General features: G+C 43.3%; 1 protein-coding gene across 9 annotated transcripts in view; it reads left to right on the top strand.

The window, feature by feature from the left end:
* The window catches only part of MARCHF10 (membrane associated ring-CH-type finger 10), a 99,104-nt gene that overhangs the window by 18,159 nt on the left and 54,998 nt on the right, over positions 1-25,947 (top strand). For 4 of the 9 annotated variants that reach the window (XR_014792219.1, XM_084857381.1, XM_084857379.1 and 1 more), the window contains exons 3-4: positions 8,975-9,080; positions 9,256-9,411. Coding sequence is in view for 7 of the 9 variants with exons in the window: in XM_084857381.1 (XP_084713507.1) it covers positions 8,994-9,080; positions 9,256-9,411 (243 nt within the window). In the remaining 2 variants the exon portion in view is untranslated. Of the gene's footprint in view, positions 1-5,840; positions 5,890-8,974; positions 9,081-9,225; positions 9,412-25,947 lie in introns of all 9 variants that reach the window. The other 5 variants (XM_084857386.1, XM_084857382.1, XM_084857380.1 and 2 more) reach the window with 4 other exon arrangements.

Genomic DNA, 25,947 nt, shown 5'->3' with positions numbered 1-25,947 from the left:
CCGAGGCCGCTGTATCCGGGGTGGCTCAGGACTTCATGGCTGCCATGACAACCACGGGGCTGTCCCAACATGTAATCGGCCGAATGCATGTAAAAGGACACACGCTTAATCTGGTCTTTTCGACTGGGCAGGACGATGGTGATCTGAAAGTGGAGGAATTAACATCTGTCCCTTTGTCATGGTCAGATCACTTCCTGTTGAGGTTTAGACTCCTGGCAGCCTTCCCCCTCTGCAAGGGTGGGGGATCTATTAAAATGGTCTGCCCCCGGAGGCTAATGGCTTCCAGAGGGCTCTGGGGGATTTTCCCGCTGGTATGGCTGGTGCTCCTGTTGAAGCCCAGGTCGCTCTGTGGAAAGCAGAGATGACTTGGGCGGTTGACATGATCTCACCCAAGCGCCCTCTCCCTCTGAGCAGAATGCAGCCAGCTCCTTGGCATACACCTGAGCTGAGGGCAATGAAGCAAGAGGGGAGACAGCTAGAACGCAGGTGGAGGAAAGCTCATGCTGAGTCTGACCGAACACAGGCAAGAGCTCACTATCGAGCCTACTCTGTGGTGGTGAGGGTGGCAAAGAGACAGTTCTTTTCCACCAGCATTGCATCTTCTCAGTGTAGTCCAGTGGAGCTTTTCTGAGTGGTTTGCGGCTTGTTACATTCTGGACCAGGGAAAGAGACTGTGGAACCCTCGGTTGCACTCTGTGATGAGTTTGCGCAGCACTTTGAAGATAAAGTCGCTCAGATTCGCCATGAATTGGACACCACGATTAATGCAGTTCCATTGGTAGAGGCATTCAGAGCACCATCTGGTCCAGTTTTATTGGATGAGTTTAAGTTATTGAGGCCTGAGGATGCGGACAAGGTCCTTGGCCAAGTCCAATCGACCACTTGTGTGCTTGACCCTTGCCCTTCATGGCTTATTAAATCAAATAAGGACGGGATGCCCAGCTGGGTCCAGGAGGTTGTAAATTCCTCCTTGAGAGAGGGAGTGGTGCTGGCCACTTTAAAAGAGGCAGTAATCAGACCACTCCTGAAAAAGCCTAACCTGGACCCGGAGAATGTTAACAATTATAGGCCAGTGGCCAACATCCCCTTCTTGGGCAAGGTGCTTGAGCGGGTGGTTGCAGGACAGCTCCAGGCACTGTTGAATGAAATGGATTCTCTAGATCCATTTCAATTGGGCTTCAGGACTGGTTTTGGAATGGAAACTGCCTTGGTCTCCCTGTGGGATGACCTCTGCCAGGAGAGGGACAGGGGGTGTGCGACCCTGTTGATTCTCCTGGACCTCTCAGTGGCTTTTGATACCATTGACCGTGGTATCCTTCTGGATAGGTTGTCTGGTTTGGGAGTTGGAGGCACTGCACTGCAGTGGTTCCGTTCCTACTTGGATGGCCAGCTCCAGAAGGTGGTGCTGGGGAATTACTGCTCTGTGCCATGGCAATTATGCCATGGGATTCCACAGGGCTCTATTTTATCCCCCTTGCTGTTTAACATCTACATGAAACCTCTGGGGGAGGTTATCTGGGGGTGTGGGCTGAGGTGCTATCAATATGTGGATGACACCCAGCTCTACCTCTCTTTCTCATCAAACCCAGGTGAGGCAGTGGCTGTTCTGAATCAGTGCCTGGGCACAGTAATGGACTGGATGAGGGCCAATAAACTGAAACTGAATCCAGACAAAACGGAGGTACTGTTAGTGGGTGGTTCGTCTGCCTGGCTAGGTAATATTCAACCTGGTCTGGAAGGGGTTGCACTCCCCCTAAAGGACCACGTTCGTAGTTTGGGGGTGCTCTTGGATCCAAAACTGTCACTTGAGGCACAGGTGAACTCAGTGGCACAGAGCACTTTTTATCAGCTTAGGCTGGTATACCAACTACGCCCTTATCTGGACAGAGATAGCCTAGCTACAGTTATCCATGCTCTGGTAACTTCTCGTCTGGATTACTGCAATGCGTTATACGTGGGGCTGCCTTTGAAAACGGTCTGGAAACTTCAGCTGGTCCAAAATAGGGCAGCAAGACTGTTAACAGGGACTGGCCAACGAGCTCATATTGCACCAGTACTTTTCCAACTGCACTGGCTGCCAGTCCATTTCCAGGCCCGATTCAAAGTGCTGGTATTAACATTCAAAGCCCCTAACGGCTAGGGGCCAGGTTATCTGAAGGATTGCCTTCTCCCAGATGTGCCTGGCCGGACCTTAAGATCATCCTCAGCGGCCCTTCTCCGTGAGCCCCTGCCAAAGGAGGTTAGGCGGGTAGCTACTAGGAAGAGGGCTTTTTCTGCTGTGGCATCCCAGCTGTGGAATGAGCTTCCCAGTGAGGTTCGCCTGGCACCTCCATTGTATTCTTTCTGGCGCCAGATGAAGACCTTTTTATTTTCCCAGGCATTTTAGCATTTTAGCTTTCTAGACTTTTAGCTTTGCTGTTTTAAATCTGCACTGCTGCTAGGTTTTATTCTGGTTGTATTGTTATACTGTGGTTTTAATGTTTTATATATTTTATATTGTTTTGTTGTATGCTCCTTGGTTTTAATTTTTGTGAACCGCCCAGAGAGCTTCGGCTATTGGGCGGTATAGAAATGAAATGAAATAAATAATAGTGGATAACCCTAAACTGAGACTCAAATAAGGCTGCAGCTCGCATTTGGATAAGAACGTACCAAATTCATACTTCCTGAATTAATATGTGAACTGGAATACAGTTATCCTTTGGTATTTACACTTCTCAGAATTTTGCAATGCAGTCATCTGAACAACAAAAAAGTATACGAAAATGTGTATATTAGTGGGAAAAATGCATAAAAGCAATATATTAGAGGAGAAATGGCAAAGAGTTGTATATATTAGCCAATATTGTGGTAAAATGCATGTATTAGGAGAAATGCACGCAAAGTTCATAGGAATTGTCATACAGACATCTTTTAAAAAGAAAGTTGCAGACTGGTGCATAAAGAGGATGGAACAAATTGAGAAATGAAAAAATAAGCTGACAGAAATGAACACCGACAGATCTGTCCATCCCTAAGTGCTGAGTAGAATTCCCTCCCCTGCTCCTTTGCCTGTTCAGAGCCAATAGGTTCATTCCCCTAGTGTGGGGAGTCTGACCTTGGGCCATGATCATAGCTATCCTCATGTAAAGGAAGCAGATTGTTCTGACAGAAGCCCAGTCCACTCAGTGAAGAAGCTTTGGGCTTTCTTTACCTGTGGTTGGCTGGTGGAGAAGGTGAATGATGGAGCAGCTGCTCCTGACACATTATCATTACACCATGTAACAATCAGATACCTTATACAGGGATTCTCAAACTTTCTGTTCCCAGGGCCCAGTTGAGAGAGCTAAAAATAACTGAAACCTACCAAGCACAAAATGGTGTTGCAGGGTCAGAGCCAGTGACAAAATGGTGGCAGGTGGAGATTGGCTTAATCAGCTGGCAATTAGTGATATCATTTTATATTGATATCATCCCTCTTTGTAAACAAATTCTTTGCCACAGCTATTTACTTGTGCACTGCAGTGTGCCTGACAGATGGCCATCCAGCTTCTGCTTAAATATCTTCAGTAATGGAGAACCCGCCACCTCCCGAGGCAGTTTATTCCACTGCTGAACAGCTCCCATGTCTAGGAAATTTCTCTTAATTTTTAGCCAAAATCTGCTTCTGTGCAATTTCCACCCATTGGTTCTAGTCCTTCCCTTGGGAGCAACAGAGAACAATCTGCACCATCTTCTGCCTGACAGCCTTTCAGATATTTGAACACCATCATCCATGTCTCCACTTACTCTTCTCTTCTTGAGGCTAAACATACCCAGCTCTTTCAACTGTTCTTCATGGGGCTTGGTTTCCAGACCCCTCACCATCCTGATACTCTTCTCTGAACATGCTCCAACTTGTCAGTGTCCATCTTAAGTATAGCGCGGAATGAGTACTTCCCATAACATGGACACTTTGTTTCTGTAATCCTGCCCAAGGTTTCATTAGCTTTCTTAGCTGCTGCATCGCACTGTAGTTCATATTCAGCTTGTGATCCACTAGGATACCTAGGTCCTTTTCAAATGTGCTGCTGCCAAGCCAGGTCTCCCTCATCCCTGCTGTTTCCTTGTAGCGGGCAGTTCCGTAGTTCAGCTTTCCTCAAGTATAGTACAGACATTGGCTCTAGAGGTACCATGACTCATCTAATTTCAGGTAGAATTTGCTGCTCCAGAGGCTCTAAGCAGAGAGGACATTTTATTTATATTATTTTTCTCCTCCCCATCTCCACATACTTCTTGAAGTATCTTCATGCATTTCCTGTCATTTCTTCCCCCTTCTCCTTTCACGCTTAATTTGTAACCTATCCCCACGCAATCAGTTTCTTTCTTCCCCCCTCCTGCTTTTACAACCACTTCCCCCTATAACAGTTCCCTCTCTCATCCCTTCTTAATTCCTAGTTGTTGTTTTAAAAAAATGTTATTAAAATGTTAGCCTTGCTGTCTAACCATCTCCTGCTACCATGCCTGCCTATGCAGCACGCATGGTGCAGCCATGGCACGGGGCAGTCTGCAGCACTGAGAAGTGGGATGAGATCTACTGGTGGGTCTCAGCTCATAGCTGAGAAATGCTGTCTTACACCTTCAGGTTTAGACCAGAGAACTCCATTGGATGAAGATGGTAAATTATGGTCTATACAGTCTTGTACAGTACTGTATTTTGGTATTCATTTCTTCAGCATCCTAATTATCATGATTAGTAGACACTTCCCTGAAGGACTTTTTAATGTATTACAAAAGTACAGAACAAAACATATTTTATATAAAAATGACGTAACATAGATATGCAGAGACTCTGTTTGCAAGTAATGACAACCCATCAGTTTAAAAACCAATGGGTTGCCATGCACAAGCTGGAGAGAGCCTGCAGCGCACCTGCCTCTTCAGCTTTTACTCCACAACCCACGATCTGCTCCTTTTTAGGTTGTGGAGTGTGACATCCAAACCCTGGCCACTGGGTTGTTTAGGGGCTAAACAACCCAACTGTTAACCCAACAACAGACCAAGGGTTAACTGCTGGATTGTTTAGCCCCTAAACAATCCAGGGTTTGGACATCATGCTCCACAGCCTATGAAGGAGTTGGTTGTGGAGTAAAAATGGAAGAGGCGGGTGCAGTGCAGGCAGCATACCTTCTCTTGGCCATTCATGCACAGCAATTCATCATTTTTTAAACTGATGAGCTGTTGTTACGTGTGAATCAGGTCACAATGTATACAAAGAAAGATTCTGTAGGTTAATGCATGTTCTTGTACACCATGAAATGTAATTGTCCAGATATTTATAAATAAACATGATTTTTTGATAAGTTTATCTAGTTAGTATTCTTTTCTAGCTCTTTTAGATCATGTAAGTTTGGTCAAAAAAGCAACTGCTCAAATATGCTTATGCCAGTTAGATTGGAGGAGACTTTGGGGATTTTCAAAAAGATGCAATAGCTTGTCTGAATACAATGATTAACTCCAAAACGTCCTCTAAATTGCAACATTAGGAGTTAGAAGAATCAGGATCATATCCAGGTTCTTACCCTAAGAACTAATCATAGGTTAACTTCAGGTTATTTAACCCATGAATAACCCATAGTGTCTGAGTTTGCACATTACTCAACAACCTGTGATCAGGCCGTTTGGAGGTTGATTATGCAAAGCAGCAGCAGCTTGCCACAATTTCACCCACAATTTGCTGCTGTTACATGTGGACCGGGTCATAGTCTACTATAACTTTAAGTGCTGAGGATTGTGCCACTGCTGCACAGCATTGGAGGAAAATAATATGCAAGCTTCAGTGTACACAGTGTGGCAAACTGATACATCCATTTCTCTTATAGACCGTCTGCCCACACTGAGCACATTTGGAGGATTTTCAGCAGGAAGCTTGTGAGTCTCTAAATCACTGGTATCTAAAATATCTTAAAAGCTTTCTAAGTGAATAACACAGACATATTTCCTAGAATGTTTCAATGGTCGTGTGGACCAGAAGAAATCCAGGCAAAGAAGACACTGTATCTTGATGCTGTATTATAGGTTTGTGTAATGAGTCTTAGATCTGGGACCATTTGCCAGTCCAGAACAAAGGTTTAGAATATGTACCAATTTGATAACAGAATCAATTTTAGCCTTTATGATGCCGCAAGACTCTTTGTTTTCGATACCTAAGGGTGCAATCCTGTGCATGTTTTGATAGAAAAAAGTCCTACAACTCCAAATGTGGCTGGCTGGGGCATGCTGGGAGTTGTATGACTTTTTTCTGTCAAAACACGCATAGGGTTGTCCCCTCGATGCTTGTAAGCCTCCAAACTCAGAGTTTACAAGTATCCAATGCAGAGCAGGAGGCTCACCTCTGCTATGCTTCCTGCTCTGCATTTCATCTAGGTGGGCTTTTTCTCCCATCTAGCTGTCTCAGAGGGAAAGGGAAGGAGGCTGGCGAGGCCTCAGGATATCGTGTAAGCAGGCCTCACCAGTCCCCTCCCCACCCACAGGAATGCTCCCTTTATCACATCTCAAGGTCGCTTTTGTGGCCTTGGAGAGGCAGATGGCGTAGTTCTCTCTGCACCAGTTGCAAGGGGGAGGAGGCAGGGAGCGCAGATTCCTGGGTTGGAGGTTGGACCGCTGTCCCCAGTCTTGGATCCATGAATCTGAAGTATCCTATTGCTCCCTACACACTGTCTAGGGGTCATAGGATTGCTCCCTTAGTCACTTACTTGAATTTTCATCATCTGTTTTAGATTTTGCTGATCCATAGTTCTGAGAAGGAGGCACTTGTGACTCTGAATCAATTCATTTAAACAGCTCTGTGGTATTTTTGTTTTTAATCACACATTTAGGTGAGAGAGTTTGTGGGTTTTGTTGCATAGTCAGGCCTCCTTGTGTTTTGATGTTGCTGCCCTATATATTTAACTTTGTTTTCTAGCTTGATTAGCTTATCTGTAATATTTTGTTATTCCTTCCCTGGAAGAGCAACACAGGAGAATCTTAATTCTTCTTCCTCTGGTTGTAACAATTCTTGGGCATCTAATACACTAGTCTCTAAAAGATTTATGTACTGAGTTTCTGGTGGATGCATGTTTAAATTCAGTTTGTTTGGAGTAACTGCTTTATCCCTTCATGGGGTCACTAGAGGCTCCTCTTGAGGAATGACATTCTCACTACACAGGCTCCATTGATCCCTGTCTTTTTTTAAGCAGAGAGACCTTCTTTTACATTTTCAAAATATTGAAAAGGAACCATCCGTTTTGAATTAAATAACTTTTCCTTAGTATCATCAAGGAGGGAATATATTTCATTTCAAAAGTGAACAGTCTTAAATGCAACCCTTCCAATGACAATCTTATACTTGTCTTTAAGTCTGTTACCTGGGAGGAAAGGGATCAATGAAGTTCTCCACCCCCTTGTGCAATGATCCTGATACAGATTTCTCTTTCCTCACTAAAAGCAGCAGTGAGGAAAAAGTGATCTATATCAGGATTTCCGAGATAATTGGGGGTGGGGGAGACCCTCCCCCAGTGATCCTGCTACAGATCCTGCCAACACACAGGCAGCATTGGATACTGCCCTCAGGCCTCATGATGAACTGCATTAATCAAAACTACAATTCTTATCCCCTTTTTGGACCTGACGATCTTAGTGGCCATAGGCTCTGCCCCACATGTAAAGAGCCAGAGGACAAGAGCCCTCTGGCGGCGCACTGAGCTTTGTTACTTGAGGGAGACAGGAAATGCACAGCCTTCAGCAAAACAGTCCCAGGTTTTGGGACTGCCTCAACTCTTCTCTCTTCCTACTCAGTTCCATCCCCATATGGCTTTCTCTTGCTCAACTTAACCTGCCTTTCGTTTGCTGTGAGGACAAACTATCTATTAAGTATTTGACACCATTCAATTTACATAAATAATTAGTTATATGTTAATGTTAGTGCCATAAATTATACTATCGATGTATTTTATTATATCTAATGTATCTGTGTCATGATATAGGAATATTAAGATGATTAATTTTTCTGTATATGGAAAAAATACTTCTAATTATAGGAATTCAGGTTTGTCCCTGTTGCTTTGAGTCAATTTTTTAAAAATCTTGCTCTTTTCAGAGAGACACAGTGAGGAACATGGATTCATATTATTGACCAACTCTCCTTTTGTCTGAGATGATTTGTAGGGGACTTGAGAGGTATCTGTGAAACATAAATTAGCTTCCCATAATCAAGAAATCCTCTGTCTATCTTGATGGTTTGTCAAGACTTATAATCTTGGACTTGTAATATTATTTAGGAAAATAAAGTTGTGGGGCATAGTTAACCTGACAACAGCATGTGAACTGATTCCATTGGGGATCAGGTTATTATTGTCACTGGAAACCATTGGATTTGTGAGGGTACCCACCCCTGAAGTATGGACTTACTTAAAATGATAAGGAATAACCAAGGAGGCAGAAGGGAGGGAAGTTTTTGATACTTGCCCCGGGACCAGCCTTTTGGTTGTGTCGAATCTTTTGGCATCAAGGTGTAACTTTTGGATGTATAGATCCGAGCTGAATCCTTGGAGTGACCTGAATTCTGGAACTGGAACTTCTTGCAACAAATAAAATTACCACTTCGGAATAAAGGAATAATATCCACATGCTTTCTTTGCTTTATTAAATATATATGAAAGCTGCTAGCCCATTTTCTTTTAAATCAGTTTTGATTTGCCCCATTTCCCTAAGCCTGAAAATATCACTAGATACCCTGTCAAGATGTGCTATATTTCCCTTTCGGCTTCCTTTCTGTTTTAAATAGGAATCTGGTGGCAGGTTTCCAAAGCTTAAAGTAGTTAATATTGGCTTACTGGTTTTGGAGTTGTTTTTGTAGCCCATCGTAGTCTGATGTTGAATCTAAAGGAAAAGGAGAGAGAATTCCCTAGGATCAGCATCTGTCTTATGACAATCGTTTTATGTATACATATTTATGTATATATATATGTATATACAGGTTTTCCTGAAGTATTGCCATGTACGAAGCAAAAGAAAGACAGAAGTTTATCAGTGATGCTCAGTACCTGAGAGAGATGCAACACAAGATGGATTCAGAGTATCAGGTAGGAAGGTTCATTCACCGTGGTGATTTTCCCATGAAAAACATGAGCACAGAGCATTGAGGGCTGGGACTGCGGGTTGAGGTCAACTTCACTGGGTATCTTTTTGCTTGAATGCAAGCTCCTACATCAAGACACCTTATTTCAGACAGATGCGTGAAACAGATTTGTTTCTTAGGCTTGCCTGAGAAAGCAAGAGCAGACTAAAGAGCAGTCTGAGAAGAAGCGAGAACAACACACCAGACAAGAACTGAGGCAGACAAGTATATCATCCATCTCTGCTGTGCGTAGTTATGAAAGACCGTGGATTTCAAAACTTCCCATTAATAGACAGGTAACTATTTGTTAACTTTAGAGATACAATTCAAGTGGAATTGAAGAGCACCATGATAAAGACCACTTGCTATTCCAACAAATTCAGGAAGAAGATTTTTTTAAAACATAGTTAGAAGGCTCCAGTCAGTCAGCTAGTAGTCCCACTCCTTTGTCCTAGAACACACTAGTTAACATCATGTTTAACTGTTACTCTGGAAGCTCAAAGGCATTAGCTCTCTCTGGCAAATAATTCTTTCAGTTTAAAAAGCCCTCAGTACTCATTAATCTGTGTACTGTTCTTATTGAGGAGTGGTGGTGAGAGGGAACAGGAGAACAGAGTCCTCTTGAGAAAAGATCAAGACATTTCTTAATGTGAACTTCACCAGGGAAGAGCCCATTCCAACCCTTCCAAGGATATCTCTGAAACCCATAAAGAAGACCACTTCCTGAGTAAGCAGAGGAGAAGATTGGCATTGCTTTACTGACATTGACCTTCCCTGGTGGGAGTGGATACTTCTCTATGTGTAAAGAATTATGAAGAGTACAAATATAAGATGTAACCTCCTGAATATCCCTTACAGGAATACATGCCTGTTTTTGTTCAGGAGATGAGGATTTTAATCCACATCCATTCACACAGGAACCACAGGTGAAGGAATAGGAGCTGTAGCAATACATGATGCTCCTACTTCTTTTTATATCCATTCTTAAGTGCATGTTCTTCTGCGTGTGAACTGTTTTACAGTGGCGCAAAGTTCTGAGCAGCCTAGTTCATACAGTCTTCTTCCTGGGTAAAGGGGAAATTCCAAGTAGACCTACAAATTTCAGCTTCCTTTGCAGAGAGAGCAGGGAACATTTATGGTATATTTGTAATATGTTTTTATACAGGTTGAATACGTATTACAGGAACATAGGAGGAAGTGTAAGACCTCGGGCCTGAACCAAGCTATCAGTAGTTTTAGAGGGGCTTAGATGATCCATAATGCTGTCTGGCTTTGGTCCGGTTAGCCACTGTTTTCCCTAACAGGCCTCTTGATTTACCAGGATAGGTCAAAGGTCGATAATGCGGCCTCAGCACATTCCATGCTAACAGAGCTGGAGTGTCTTATCAGGATGTGCCTGGGAAGTGAAGCTTGTTTGCCTTAAAGCTGCAGGTGTCTGTGCTGGGAAAGTTGTAGATGAATGCTAATTAATGCTTGCTGCTGTCATGTTGCCTCACTGCTAACATGTATGGTATAAAACCCATTTTACCCCATGGCTCTGGGTTCAGAGAAGCTGTCTGATCCAACCATTGGGTACGCCTGTGTGCTGATGGTACTCAGTAAAGTACTCCTTGTAAGTAAACCTGGATCTGATTTATCACTATCTTGGCACCTCTAAATTAAGAGGCCTAGTGCAGGGGCAATACAGGAAGTAAAGAGGCAAGTGGTACTAGATTTACATCAGTATAATCTAATTCCTCAAAATCCAGACATTAATCCTGAAATCATCCCCCCGCTTACCAGACCTTTTAACTTTCCAGCCAAAAACCAAACTGCCTTCAAGCTCTCCATTTGCATGTAATTCTAACCTATGGTTAATTTAAACCATGGTTTGTTGCCTTACCCAGGTTTGTCTAGCAGACAATTAGAAAAAACAGGTTTGTTTTCTCAGTCTCTGGGTTTATTTCCCTCATTCTTTGCCTACTCTTTGCCTGTATTCCAATTGTCTTTGTGGCACTGCAGTACTGGCATGTAAAGAGGCTGGGTTTTTTGACCGCACTTCCCCACTTCTTCTGTAGCCTGGTGAAACAATCCATGAACAACCCAAGATTCTGGGTTCACATGTAACAACAACCCACATTTCACAACCCAACAACAAACATTGGTTCTCTTCATGGGTTGTTTGTGGTTAATAACTCATAGTTAACCCATAGTTCTGGGTTCACATATAATGGCAACCCACGATTCAACAAGCTATGGTTAATTAAACCATGCTTTGTTATTGTGAACCAGGTCTTAGACTAGGAAAACCAGCTTCATAGCCTCTGTGTGGCAGGTCTGGATCAACTTTGACTCAAGTTCTAATCCAGAAGGACTCTTTCCTTTTATTTCTAACTGCTAGGCACCACCACCACTCATTTATACTGATGTTTCTGCAGCTAGGAGAAGCTTTTCAGGGTGAAATGTATGATATTATATGGAGCGAACTCTACAGGTGAAAATTCAGCCTTTCCAATCACTGTTGGCTAGAGGCGTTATCTTTGTGTTTCATGCTCTCTTATCCCACAAACATGTAGCATGGTCAAGAAGGTTATGCTCTTGAGAAGCAGCACTCCTGAGTTTGCTAGTTCACTAGCCAAAACCCAGATTTTCAAAATAAAGGGTTTCTTTTACTAAAGAAAATAGAAGGAAACAAGAGGATTCAAATAATACAGCATAAAAGGAAATGATATGTTCTGTCAAAAATGCTGTACTAGGAAGCTAAGAAACTGTCATACTCAATGTTCCATGGCATTGCTGTTGGAATTCCAATCATCAGAATATTTTCAGGGGAAGGTGATCCCAGTTTGAGCTATTGTATGTATTGCACAGAGGGATTTTCTGGGGGCGGGGTGGGGGGAGTTGGTTGGTTGGTAAACCAATCAGTACCATAGGGTTCTTGACCCCATCCAATCAGAGTAGACTTTCTCGCAGTTAGATGGGTAGAGACACTGCCTGTTGGACAAGCTCTGTGCAAATAGAACAAGTAATGTTATCCATATAAGCTCCTAGCACCTTACTATAGGAGCAATTTGATAGACAGGACATAAGGAAGAAAAGGGGTGTGAATTTTCTTCTTTGAAGAAACTCCTGCCACACTTGACAACTTGTTAAGCAGATTTTCAGGGCCGGTGTTAGTAGGATGCTCACCACAATGATAAGGACGGATTCGTAGAATAGGCTTTTCTCCACATTCATCCCACCCTGCAAGAGGACATGATCCAATGTGGCTTTTGATAAAGAACACCATAATTACCAGTTGGTATCTGACTGACAACCTGGTAAAACTTTAAGGGATGCTTTGCATAATAGTACAACATGGCAGGCAATCCAGCAATGAAGAGAACACTCTGTTTTCATAGAATCATGGGATAAAGCAGCCGTCTCCTACAAGGCAGGATTCCCATATGGTAGCTCAGTTTACACAGTTACATCAATCCACATTATATTCAATGTTCCTGATGCAGAGAGAAAAAGGTACACTCTTCTGGAGGTTCCCACACCTAATTTATCATAGAGCAAAACAGACTATATCAATATAAGGTGATGGTTAAAACAAACGCCATATATTAATGTATCAGGAAAAGAGGCTCAATATAGAAAAACATAGCTGCTAGAAATTTGTTATCTAATCTTTTCACCTGTAAGTATCTGAGACAAATAAGGTGCATTTGTAACATTTATATTTGTCAGAATGGTTTGGGTGATTATTCATCTGCTTTCATTATCTAACATACTTTCTAGATAAATTTTCTAGTATGTATTAATGAGCTTTACTTTCTGAACTATTTCACCAGCGCATGCAAATGAACAAACCTATCTACTATTTTATCTCTGCAAAGGCTTATTATTTCCTTAATTTTTGCATGCAATATTTGTCAATGCATTTATTATACAGTTTAGAAAAGAAAATTTGCCCATTTTGCACATTGGGCCTAATTTAATAACCTGCTCCTGGCAGCAGAAGAAAAGTTAATTTACTCACATTGTAAAATCATAAATGAGACTATCTCCCCCATACCTTGTTTGTTTCTTTCCTTTTCTCCCCTGTCATGTAATTTCTATATTTCTTTGAAATAATTTATTCCATTCATCCTTATAACTAAGCCAAACAAAGGGACAATGAGGCACATTAGCTATTATTACTTGAGAAAAAAATAACTGGCTAATTTCCTCTGACATATTAGCTGTACTAGAATGATTTGTCCACAGTACCTCTGTTGTACTTGAAGGTACTTGAACTTCCCATCTAAACTTTCCAATTTTAAAAACTAGAACAAAGATTTGGGGACACAGAAATTGATCTTGATGTCAGGAAGGGCAATCTGGCAGAAGTGAAGAGGGAAAGAGCACTGTGAATAACGGTGAAAAAGGAGGAGACAGGCTCCGGTGCTTGAGAAAATAAAATTTGTGTTCAATGCGTTTCGGAATGCTTCCTTCTTCAGGAGCTATAAATCAAACCAAACATTAACATTAGAAATACTGTCTTACAGATAACACCCTATTTCTATATTATAAAATTTCCTAAAACCTTTTTGTATTAAAATGTTAAAATTCTGCCACCTTTATATTAAAATGTTAAAACTCTGCCAATCCAGTTGGTCTGCCTTCCTGGCAGACAGATTGCAGTGGTTTAACATCATCATAGCTTAGTTGGGGTCCTAGGGTCTCTGAGCTGCCAAGCTGAGAAGGAAATAGCACATCAAACCACACAATGTCGTAATGCCACCCCAACTACTTCTGCAACATCCATGGCAACAACACTGACTTTCACCCATCATAAAGCGATATTTCAGCAACACTTTCTGAATCAGGTAAGCACAGAAGGGACCAATACGCACATAGTGATAGGAACACACCCTCATGACATCACACCAGAAAGAACGCAGGGTGGGAGCCAATCCACTACATGAGAAGCACTATATGGGTCTCATGTGATTCACATTGGCTTATGTGTTGCCCTCCCATCTAGCCACACCTTTCCCCATGACTGTTTTTTGATTACCTGTGCCTATTGGTTATTGCCCCAGTGGACCTCATTATCTGTATCCCCCTCCAGCTCATGCCAGCTGACTGTATCAAATCAGTCGTAACCAGGAAGTTTATAAAATGTTGAGCCTGCCCTTACCCTTACTGGAGCTCATGTGGCCAAATAGTGGAAAGGTTGCAAACACAGCCCTGGGCCCTCTTCTGTTCCTGCAGTCAGCTGAAGTGAAAAAGAACTGGGGTGAAGAGAAGAGATTCCTACTGACCAACCTCAGTAACAAAGAAACAGTAGCTGTGATAAGGTGAAAACTTTTATTGAACAGCTTCAGAGAATAAATGTTTTGGTGAAGCAAGACAGATGAGTAGGGCTGCTAACCTTCTTGTCCCCACAGGGCTCCTGTGCCTTTGAAATTTGCATGAGAAATAGTAGCACTTGTTACATAACTGTCTGTTGAGGAGCTTGAAAGATGTAGGAGCCCAGCCTAGAACAAGAAGGTTGGCAGCCCCACAGAGGAACAGCTGGAACCACACTGGTCACTGCTGGTAGCCTTGCTGAAGGCCTCACCTGTCTGCATGGGTTTATTTCTTTATTTTTATGGGGTTTATACAGGTTCCAAGCTTAAACAATAAAGCAAAAACATTAAAACACCATAATATAGAAGAGCAATATAAAAGCACTCAGCAGTCATGGGTGGGAGCTTTTAAAAAAGGAAATTCTCAAGGCACAATTACAAACAATTCCAACAAGAAGCAAAGGTGGAAGACAACAGAAGAAGCCAATGTGGCTTCACAAAAAGCTTAGGGATGATCTGAAAACAAAAAAGGACACATATAGAAAGTGGAAAGAAGGCCAAGTAACAAAGGAAGAGTACAAGCAGATAGCACAGAATTTCAGGGATGGTGTCAGGAAGGCTGAAGCTGAGAATGAGCTGAGGTTAGCGAGGGATGCTAAAAACAACAAAACGGCTTTCTTCAGCTACGTACATAGTAAAAGACAGAGGAACGAAATGGTTGTTCAGCTATTAAATAAGGATGGCAAAACGATAACAGATGACAAAGAAAAGGCAGAGGTGCTCAATTCCTACTTTGGCTCAGTCTTCTCCCAAAAGAGGGTCTATGACCCCCCTGGCAAAGGCGAAGTACAGGCTGAAGGGGCAGGATTGCAGCTTGAGATTGATAGGCATATGGTCAAGGAACACCTAATTACTTTGAATGAATTCAAATCTCCAGGGCCAGATGAATTGCATCCTAGAGTAATAAAGGAACTGGCAGAAGAATTCTCAGAACCGCTGTCTATTCTCTTTGAGCAATCATGGAGGATGGGGGAAGTGCCAGATGACTGGAGGAGGGCTAATGTTGTCCCTATCTTCAAAAAGGGTAAAAAGGAGGAACTTGGGAACTACAGACCAGTCAGTCTGACATCAATCCCTGGGAAAATTCTGGAGCAGATGATAAAGCAATCCATCTGTAAGCACCTTGAAAACAATGCAGTGATTACGCGAAGCCAGCATGGATTTGTCAAGAACAAGTCCTGCCAGATGAATCTGGTCTCATTTTTTGATCAAGTGACCTCCCTTGTGGACCGTGGGAATACTGTGGACATAATATACCTCAACTTCAGCAAAGCTTTCGACAAAGTGCCCCATGATATCCTGATGAGCAAACTAGCTCAAAGTGGGCTAGATGAAACAACGATCTGGTGGATCCACATTTGGCTACAGAATCGGACTCAAAGGGTGCTTATCAATGGGACCTTCTCAAACTGGGGAGAGGTAACGAGTGGGGTACTGCAGGGCTCAGTCCTGGGCCCAGTGTTCTTCCACATTTTTATTAATGACATGGGGGAGGAGGTGCAGGAAATGCTGATCAGATTTGCAGATGACACAGAATTGGGCGGGATAGCTAATACGCTGGAAGACAGAAACAAAATTCAAAGTGATCTGGATAGACTGGAGCACTGGGCAGAAAACAACAGAATGACATTTAATAGGGATAAAGGCCAAGTTCTGCACCTAGGAAAAAGAAACCAAATGCACAGTTACAAGATGGGGGATACGTGGCTCAACAACACTACAAGCGAGAAGGATCTTGGAATTGTTGTAGATCACAAGCTGAATATCAGCCAACATTGTGATGTGGCTGCAAAAAAAGCAAATGCTACTTCGGGCTGCATTAATAGAAGCATAGCTTCCAAATCCTGGGAAGTACTAGTTCCCCTCTACTCAGCACTGGTTCGGCCTCATCTGGAGAACTGTGTCCAGTTCTGGGCACCACACTTTAAGAAGGATGCAGACAAACTGGAGAGGGTACAGAGGAGGGCAACAAAGATGATCAGGGGACTGGAAACAAGGCCCTATGAGGAGAGACTGAAAGAACTGGGCATGCTTAGCCTTGAGAAGAGAAGACTGAGGGGAGAGATGATAGTGCTGTTCAAGTACTTGAAAAGTTGTCACAGAGAGGAAGGCCAGGATCTCTTCTTGATCATCTCAGAGTGCAGGACACGGAAGAATGGGCTCAAGTTACAGGAAGCCAGATTCCAGCTGAACATTAGGAAAAACTTCCTGACTGTTAGAGCAATACAACAATGGAACCTATTACCTAGGGAGGTAGTGGGCTCTCCCACACTGGAGGCGTTCAAGACGAGGCTGGACAGCCATCTGTCAGGGATGCTCTGACTTGGATTCCTGCACTGAGCAGGGGGTTGGATTCGATGGCCTTGTAGGCCCCTTCCAACCCTACTATTCTATGATTCTATAAGAATAAATCAAACACAAAAGCAATTAACAACAAATTACAAGGCCTGAGAAAATAAAAAGTTCTTTGCCTGGTGCCAAAATGAGATTAAGGTTGGTGCCAAGTGAATCTCTCAGGGGAGGGCATTCCACAGTAGGAGTGCCATCACCGAGCTGGGCCCTTTTCCCATGTACCTCATATGGTAGTGGCACTAGAGATGGGAAACCATATAACCATATAAGCACAGCAGGGGGCTTAAAGGGGGCAAGGAATCATGAGAAAAATGATTGTGTGGCTGAATCTACACACAGCAGTTATACCATTATCATAACTATTGGTACACATGACACCAATGGGCACCAATAGTTATGGTAATGGTATGATAACGGTATAAGTGCTATGTGTAGATTCAGCCTGTTGTTATTTTTTTTTAATGTAGGGCAAATGCACATGTGCAAGATAAAAATGTCCCCACGCAGATTCAGCTTTCAACCTTACCCCTACACCTGTTGGAGGGCTGCCTGTGGAGAGCTGAGAGAGAGAGAAATGAGTAATGGTCAGCAGTTGCAACACAGACTCTGCCTAGGATGCTCAATAGGTGTTTGTGATGGAGGGATTGAAGGAGTACTGACACCTAGGTGCTCTTGCAGTGGAGAAAGAGTAGTGTCTGAGAGAATGCTCAGTCCTCCCCCTCTTGGGAATTGCAGAGGAATTCCGTGTGCAGTGAGTGTTTGGCTAGCAGTAGCAATGGTTAGAGTAGGTCCTGGCATTTACTAGCAGAAGAAATACCTGCATGTGAAGGTTTATAGCCAACAGTCCTCCCACCCCCGATCTGCACAGAGGATATCTCTCCCATGTGGGAGATGGTGACACTGACTGTCAAGGGAGGAAATATTGGTAAGCCGGTATAGTCTCTTTCCATGCACAGTTGACAATACTGCAAGGAGTGGGGGAGACATGTACGGTAGCCATATTTTAAAGCATGGTATCCCCTCATCCCTTGCTTACCTATGTTGGGTCTGTTGGACTTGCATCCCCAGTTGGGGTAGTGCAGTAGAGGTTCTTGTGGGGTGTTTGGAATCTTGAGGTAGAGGACCTGTAAGTCTTCTGAGAAGGCAAATGTTAGCAACATAGCTGCCTTCTGCTGAACCAGACCATTGGTCCATCTAGTCCAGTATTGTCGACACTGACTGGCACCTCTCCAGGGTTTCAGGTAGGATTTTTTCCTAGCGCTACCTGAAGATGCTAGGGATTGAACCTGGGATCATCTGCATGCAAAGCATGTGCTCTACTGCTGAGCCACAGCGCTTCCAGTACCAGAGGCAGTGAGCCCATGTGCACCAGTTGCTGGGGAACATGGGTGGGAAGGTGCTGTTGCGCTCATGCCCTGCTTGTGGGTTCCCAGTCGACAGCTGGTTCGCCACTGTGTGAACAGAATGCTGGACTAGATGGACACTTGGTCTGATCCAGCAGGGCTCTTCTTACGTTCTTATGTTCCCTTATGTTTACCCATCTGCTTTTCTTATATTTGTTCTGAGGCTGAGATGTTTGTACAAAGTGCTTTTACACCATGGTTCACATCACCAAAGTTGCCCCTTGTATGCCATGAGCACAACAAGAGGCCAGAGTAGGATAGCCCCTTGCTGTGTGCTTATCATCTGATTACGAGCTTCCTTGTCAGGGATTCCTGCTGTGATTGGGTGTGGAGTTAGCTGGAATGTTTCATTGTGGTGTGTGAGGAAGTGGAGGGCTAGTGGGTTTTGTCTCTCCATTGAGTTCAGTGGGAGTGTTTTAACTTACACTGCCTTCTTTGCTGGTATAAAGTTATGCCAGGCTCAGGGTCTGAGGGAGTTTAGGATTTCAGCTAAGCTTTCTCCTCCCATGGCATGCACCCAGCTTCACCTATTTTCAGCTCCTCCATTGGGGGAGCTGTGTCAGTGGCAGGGATATTCTAGCATATTCCTGGAGATCTGCTAGCGTAGAGCCCCCAGTGATAGTATATTTCCAAGACACACTGGTACAGGGGACTTAGGCCAAATCATGAAATGCTCCAGCTAGTGTAGTTGGAGTATAGGATTGTGCTATTAATAACTGATCTGAAAATTATACTGTTTGTATACTCCATCCTGGAGAGGAACTACCTGTACATAAAACAGGGAATGTAACTACCTCAGTCACTGCTGGCACACAAGTCTTTATAAAGGAGTCAGATACTTCTTTAGCTTTCAAAATATCTTAATGGCACTGCATTTGTTGTGATCACCATGGATACCAACACCTGTAAATTCCCAAACATGGCATTGCAGCAGTATGCCATTGGAGATGGTGTGTGGCAGTGGCAGGACTAGGCTAACTTCATTTATGCAGCATCCTGAAGACATTTCAACCAGCTGGGAGCCATCAGTATATAGTATACTGTATCTGTGGTATAGACTGTCCATCAAGGATGAAGAAAACACGTTCACCAGTATGTATCAGAGGTCACAAATGACAAGTAGATTAGCAGAGTTGCCCCATTTGTCAGTCATAGGAACTGTTGTAAATCTGTTTTTGCTAGCTGCGGTGTGCTGTGACTGTTATTAATGCCTGTCAGGTTTGGATGCTTGTTGACATTAGGAGAGCCTGTGTGCTTCCTTGGCTTTAACTTAAGTGAACTTTCCAATGTGTCAGTGGGGAAGGAAAGCAAGTTACAGCATCAAAGCTGAAATAAGTAAATCACAATAAAGTCAAGGAAGTTGGCTTTTAGTAATGTGCTATACATATATGCATGACAGAGCATTAACTGCCTCTAGCATTAGTGGCCATTCCTAAATAGTTCTGTTTGATTGGGGATTTTTTTTAATGCTGGGATAACACATAAGAAATCATAAAATGCTGTATTGCACTCAAGGTTATGGGATCAAGTGCCGTTTTTAAAACCAAAGCGCTGCATTCAGGGATACTGTTGCAGTAGGGGCCAAGTGTTCTTCTAATACTGGTGGGAGCCTCTACTCAGGGGGTTCCTGTGGAGGAGCACAAAGACACATTGCATCCTTCCAAACCTCCCTGAAATGCACAAGCTAATAAAATATAATAATGTTTTATATCAATATTATAATGAATTATTATACATCTTGTAGTTATAAACCATTTTCTATATTTCTGCCACCCATCATAGTAACAGCTATTTTGCTAGTATTAAATAATGATCAACTGTTTTGCTAGTATTAAATAATGATCAGCTGTTTTGCTAGTATTAAATAATAATCGCTGTGGTGAAATGTCTCACTGTTCGATTTATATTATCTTAAATTTTACTATGTCTGAAGTATATTTTTGAGTTTGTACTTTGCTTATGCTTTGAGGGTAGCTGAATAACTGCAGTGGAGTCAGCCCAGATTTGAGCAGATACAAGTTGATATGCAAGTCCTCTAAACATCTTGTTAAACAACTGTTCTGTTGGAGAGAGAGTGGGTCTGAGGCACATAAACAAGAAAATTGCAATGACAGAGTCATCTAGAAGCCATGGGAAATTACTGAACTTTTTATAGTAAAAAGGAGGACTCTTGTAGGAACAGATAAGGGAGGCAATCCTTCTTTAGAGTGGAGTGGTTGTTGAGATTTGCTTTTATCTCTGTCAGAAGGAAGAACAATCATAGGGGGTGCAGCAGAAGCCCATGCTGAACCCCATAAATAAGAATGAAAATCCCCCTCCCCACGCCCTGCAGTTAACCTTAGGAAAAAAGCTCCCATCAGCATCAATGGGATTGCATCGCTGGGAGCTATCTTCTGAGGCTAACCACAGCACAGGGCCCATTATTTTTGTCAGGATTGCGGCCAGGGAGGGAAGGATTAAAACTTTGTCCCTATGCACTGTGATCCCAATAAAAATCAGACCACTCTCCACACTTCAAAAGATTAAATGTTTTAAATCCTCTGATGTGGTTACTAACCCTGTAATTAATGTAGTGTATAGTTTGGATGTGTAACACACAAGGTGAGTTCCTGCCCAATTCCATCTTAGGGATTGTATAAAAATGGGATAGAAGGATGTGTTTATTCGATACTTTTGTTATATCTGTTGTTCCAGTGCTATAAAATATATATCAATTTCCCAGTAATTGTTTTTGTTAAGTAAAAGGGAAAAGTAAAAATTCCTTCTTAAAAATATAGTTTGGCTTGTGGTCTTTCTACTATTTTATGTTTACCAGAAAGGCAGGGGAAGGAGAGAGGAATCTCCTTTTTTGGATATAGATATGCCAACCTGCCCCTTCATGGATCACTGCCTTGTTGTGGCGAAGGGGCTTGCGTAACTCAGTGAAGCCATAAGCTATGCCGTGCAGGGACACCCAAGACGGACAGGTCATGGCAGAGAGTTCTGACAAAACGTGGTCCACTGGAGAAGGAAATGGCAACCCACTCCAGGATTCTTGCCAAGAAAACCCCATGGAACGTATCACAAGGCTAAAAGAGTTGACGCCGGAAGATGAGCCCCTCAGGTCGGAAGGTGTCCAATATACTACTGGGGAAGAGCAGAGGGTATTTCCAAGTAGCACCAGAAAGAGTGAAGCGGCTGGGCCAAAGCCGAAAGGACACTCAGCTGTGGATGTGTCTGGTGGTGAAAAGAAAATCCGATGCTGTAAAGAACAATATTGTTTAGGAACCTGGAATGTCAGATCAATGAATCAAGGTAAGCTGGAGGTGGTCAAACATGAGATGGCAAGATTGAACATCGACATCTTGGGAATCAGTGAACTAAAATGGACAGGCATGGGCGAATTTAATTCAGGTGACCATCATATCTACTATTGTGGGCAAGAATCCCTTAGAAGAAATGGAGTAGCACTCATAGTCAACAAAAGGGTGGGAAAAGCAGTACTGGGGTACAATCTTAAAAATGATAGAATGATCTCAGTACGAATCCAAGGCAAACCATTCAACATCACAGTAATTCAAGTCCATGCCCCAACCACTGATGCCGAAGAAGCTGAGGTTGATCGGTTCTATGAAGACCTACAACTTCTAGAACTAACACCAAAAAAAGATGTCCTCTTCATCATAGGGGATTGGAATGCTAAAGTAGGAAGTCAAGAAATCACCGGGATAACAGGCAGGCATGGCCTTGGTGTACAAAATGAAGCAGGACAAAAGCTAATAGAGTTTTGCCAAGAGAACACGCTGATCATAGCAAACACTCTTTTCCAACAGCACAAGAGATGACTCTACACATGGACATCACCAGATGGTCAGTATCGAAATCAGATTGATTATGTCCTTTGCAGTCAAAGATGGAGAAGCTCTATACAGTCAGTAAAAACAAGACCTGGAGCTGACTGTGGCTCAGATCATGAGCTTCTTGTTGCAAAATTTCAGCTTAAATTGAAGAACGTAGGGAAAACCACTACACCATTCAGGTATGACCTCAATCATATCCCTTATGACTATACAGTGCAGGTGAGGAATAGATTTCAGGGATTAGACCTGATAGACAGAGTGCCTGAGGAACTATGGACGGAGGTCCGTAACATTGTTCAGGAGGCAGCAACGAAATCCATCCCAAAGAAAAAGAAATGCAAGAAAGCTAAGTGGCTGTCTGATGAGGCTTTACAAGTAGCTGAGGAAAGAAGGGAAGTGAAAAGCAAGGGAGAAAGGGGAAGATATATCCAACTGAATGCAGAGTTCCAGAGCAAGGAGAGACAAGAAGGCCTTCTTAAATGAACAATGCAAAGAAATCGAGGAAAACAACAGAATGGGAAAGACTAGAGATCTCTTCAAGAAAATCGGAGATCTCAAGGGAACGTTTTGTGCAAAGACGGGCATGATAAAGGACAAAGAAGGCAGGGACCTAACAGAAGCAGATGAGATTAAGAAGAGGTGGAATGAATACACAGAAGAACGATACAGGAAAGATGTTAATGTCCCTGATAGCCATGATAGTGCGGTCACTGAACTTGAGCCAGACATCCTCGAGAGTGAAGTCAAGTGGGCCTTAGGAAGCATTTCTAACAACAAAGCTAGCGGAGATGACAGTATTCCAGCTGAGCTATTTAAAATCCTAAAAGATGATGCTGTTAAAGTGCTGCATTCAATATGCCAACAAATTTGGAACACTCAACAATGGCCACAAGACTGGAAAAGGTCAGTTTACATTCCAATTCCAAAGAAGGGCAATGCCAAAGAGTGTTCAAGCTACCGTACAATTGCGCTCATTTCACATGCCAGCAAGGTGATGCTCAAAATCCTGCAAGCTAGGCTTCAGCAGTATGCGAACCAAGAACTACTGGAAGTACAAGCTGGGTTTCAAAGAGGCAGAGGAACTAGAGATCAAATCGCCAACATTCGCTGGATCATGGAGAAAGCAAGAGAATTCCAGAAAAACATCTATTTCTGCTTCATTGACTACGCTAAAGCCTGTGATTGTGTGGATCACAACAAACTGTGGCAAATTCTTAAAGTGATGGGAGTACCAGACCACCTTACCTGTCTCCTGAGAAACTTGTACGAGGGTCAAGAAGCAACAGTAAGAACCAGACATGGAACAACCGAGTGGTTCAAAATTGGAAAAGGAGTACGACAAGGCTGCATATTGTCACCCTGCTTATTTAACTTATATGCAGAGTACATCATGAGAAACGCCGGGTTGGATGAATCACAGGTCGGAATTAAGATTGCCGGGAGAATTATCAACAACCTCCGATATGCAGACAATACCACCCTAATGGCAGAAAGCGAAGAGGTTCTAAAGAGCCTCTTGTTGAGGGTGAAAGAGGAGAGTGCAAAAGCTGGTTTGAAACTCAACATTAAAAAAACTAAGATCATGGCATCTGGCCCTATCACTTCCTGGCATATAGAAGGGGAAGAAATGGAAGCAGTGACAGATTTTACTTTCTTGGGCTCCAAGATCACCGCAGACGGTGACTGTAGCCATGAAATTAAAAGACGCTTGCTCCTTGGGAGGAAAGCTATGGCAAACCTAGACAGCATAGTAAGAAGCCGAGACATCACCTTGCCGACAAAGGTCCGTCTAATCAAAGCGATGGTTTTCCCAGTAGTAATGTATGGCTGTGAGAGCTGGACTATAAGGAAGGCTGAGCGCCGAAGAATGGATGCTTTCGAACTGTGGTGCTGGAGAAGACTCTTACGAGTCCCCTGGACTGCAAGGAGGTCAAATCAGTCCATCCTAAAGGAAATCAACCCTGAGTGCTCATTGGAAGGACAGATACGGAAGCTGAAGCTCCAATATTTTGGCCACCTAATGCGAAGAGAAAACTCTCTGGAAAAGACCCTGATGCTGGGAAAGACTGAAGGCAAAAGGAGAAGGGGACGGCAGAGGATGAGATGGCTAGATAGCATCACGGATGCAATGAATATGAACTTGAGCACACTCCGGGAGAGAGCGCAGGACAGGAAGGCCTGGCGTGCTATGGTCCATGGGGTCACGAAGAGTCGGACACGACTGAACGACTGAACAACAACAACAATGCCAACCTGGCTGGACTTCCAGTCTCTTTATCTCCACCCAGGATATATTGGGAGAGAGGGAAAGAGAGCACCAAAGAGGCCACTGCGGATTGAGCAGTCCCATGTGAGGTGGTGTATGCCCCAGCCGTGGCCTGCTAAGGTTTGGAGGTGCCAAGAAAGTGATAAGCCAGATCAAGGTTTGCTTACAAGGAGACTTCATTGAGTACTTACAGCACACAGGCATACCCAACGGTTGGATCAGACAGTTTCTCTGAACCAAGAGCTGTGGTGCAAGATGGGTTTTATACCATACATGTTAGCAGTGAGGCAGTATGACAGCAGCAAGAGTTAATTAGAATTCATCTGCAACTTTCCCAGCATATCCTAACAGTGCTTGGTTCCCAGCACAGACACCTGCAGCTTTAAGACAAACAGAGCTCCACTTCCCAGGCACATCTGAAACTCTGATAAGATAAACACTACCAGAGCTCGTTAGCATGGAATGTGCTGAGGCGGCCATATTGACCTTTGACTCATCTTACAAGCCAAGGAGCCCACTTGCAAAGAAATTGCACTTAATAATGAACCAAAGCAGATAGCATTATGGATCTCTAGGCCTTTCTCAACTACTGTTAGCTTGCTTACAGGCCTGGGGCCTTACAGGTGGTAAGTAGCATATTGATAGAATTCAATTAAAATATCCTTGCTAAAATCTGCATTAGCAGGTTTCCTAAAAGAAACCTGGGAAATTTAGAATGGAATGCCCTTCATAGATGCTATGAGGCCTGATATCTCAAGATTGAAAATATACTTAATTTTAAAAAGCACTAAACCTAATGAGTGCTTTATGCTGTATGATAATATAACACTTAATGCAATTTGTTTGTTGGTGGTGGTTCCATAACATGTTTAAGCTGCAAATGCAGAGTATTTACAGGATTCCTTAATTACACACAAACCCTTGACCAAGAAAAAACCCTGGTTTTCCACAATTATTTACTTTCTATCTCCCTCTCCACTATCTTTCCCCAGAAGTGTAATTCTGAGATCATCAGTCTTCCAGGTATGGCTAAATTTGAACATGTATAACTAGGAACACAAGAAATTGCCTTATACCGAGTTGGATCTTTGGTCCATTTATCCCAGTATTGTCGACACTGACTGGCAGCAACTCTCCAGGGTTTCAGGAAGGAGTTTGTTGGGCCCTGTGTGGAGGTGCTGCGGATTAAATCTGGGACCTCCTGCATGGGCTCTACCACTGAGTTACAGCCCCTCCCAGGCCATTTGCAGGAAGTGGTTCCTAAATGAGCTAAACTGTACCTCAGAATTACACTTGAGTGAGCCTGTTTGGACAGCGCTTTTTTCCCCCACTTCCCCAGTACTCCCTGGGCAGTCACTGGGAGTGTGCCAAGAGCTTACATGGGTGTATGCACTCCCTGGTTTTCCCTTGCTGGGGAGGGATTGTGTGGGTGGCGATGGGGAGAACAAGCAAGCCTGAGTCCCCCCATTTCCTTGGGGAGCATCAAGAGGAGGATCATCCAGAGGAGGATCATCCAGATGTGAGGGTTTCAGTCCTAGAATATGTGATGTAGTCCTAAAGAAGATGGTGCCTTTTAAGATGTGCAGAGTAAGGTGGATGAATCAGTTTATTTGTG

Source organism: Heloderma suspectum, chromosome 5, assembly GCF_057233095.1.
Source record: "Heloderma suspectum isolate Gila_16-S chromosome 5, 16-S_ref, whole genome shotgun sequence".
Classification (NCBI taxonomy): Eukaryota; Metazoa; Chordata; class Lepidosauria; order Squamata; family Helodermatidae; genus Heloderma; species Heloderma suspectum.
The sequence above is the reverse complement of the archived record's forward strand: the minus strand, read 5'-3'. Positions and strand labels throughout refer to the sequence as shown.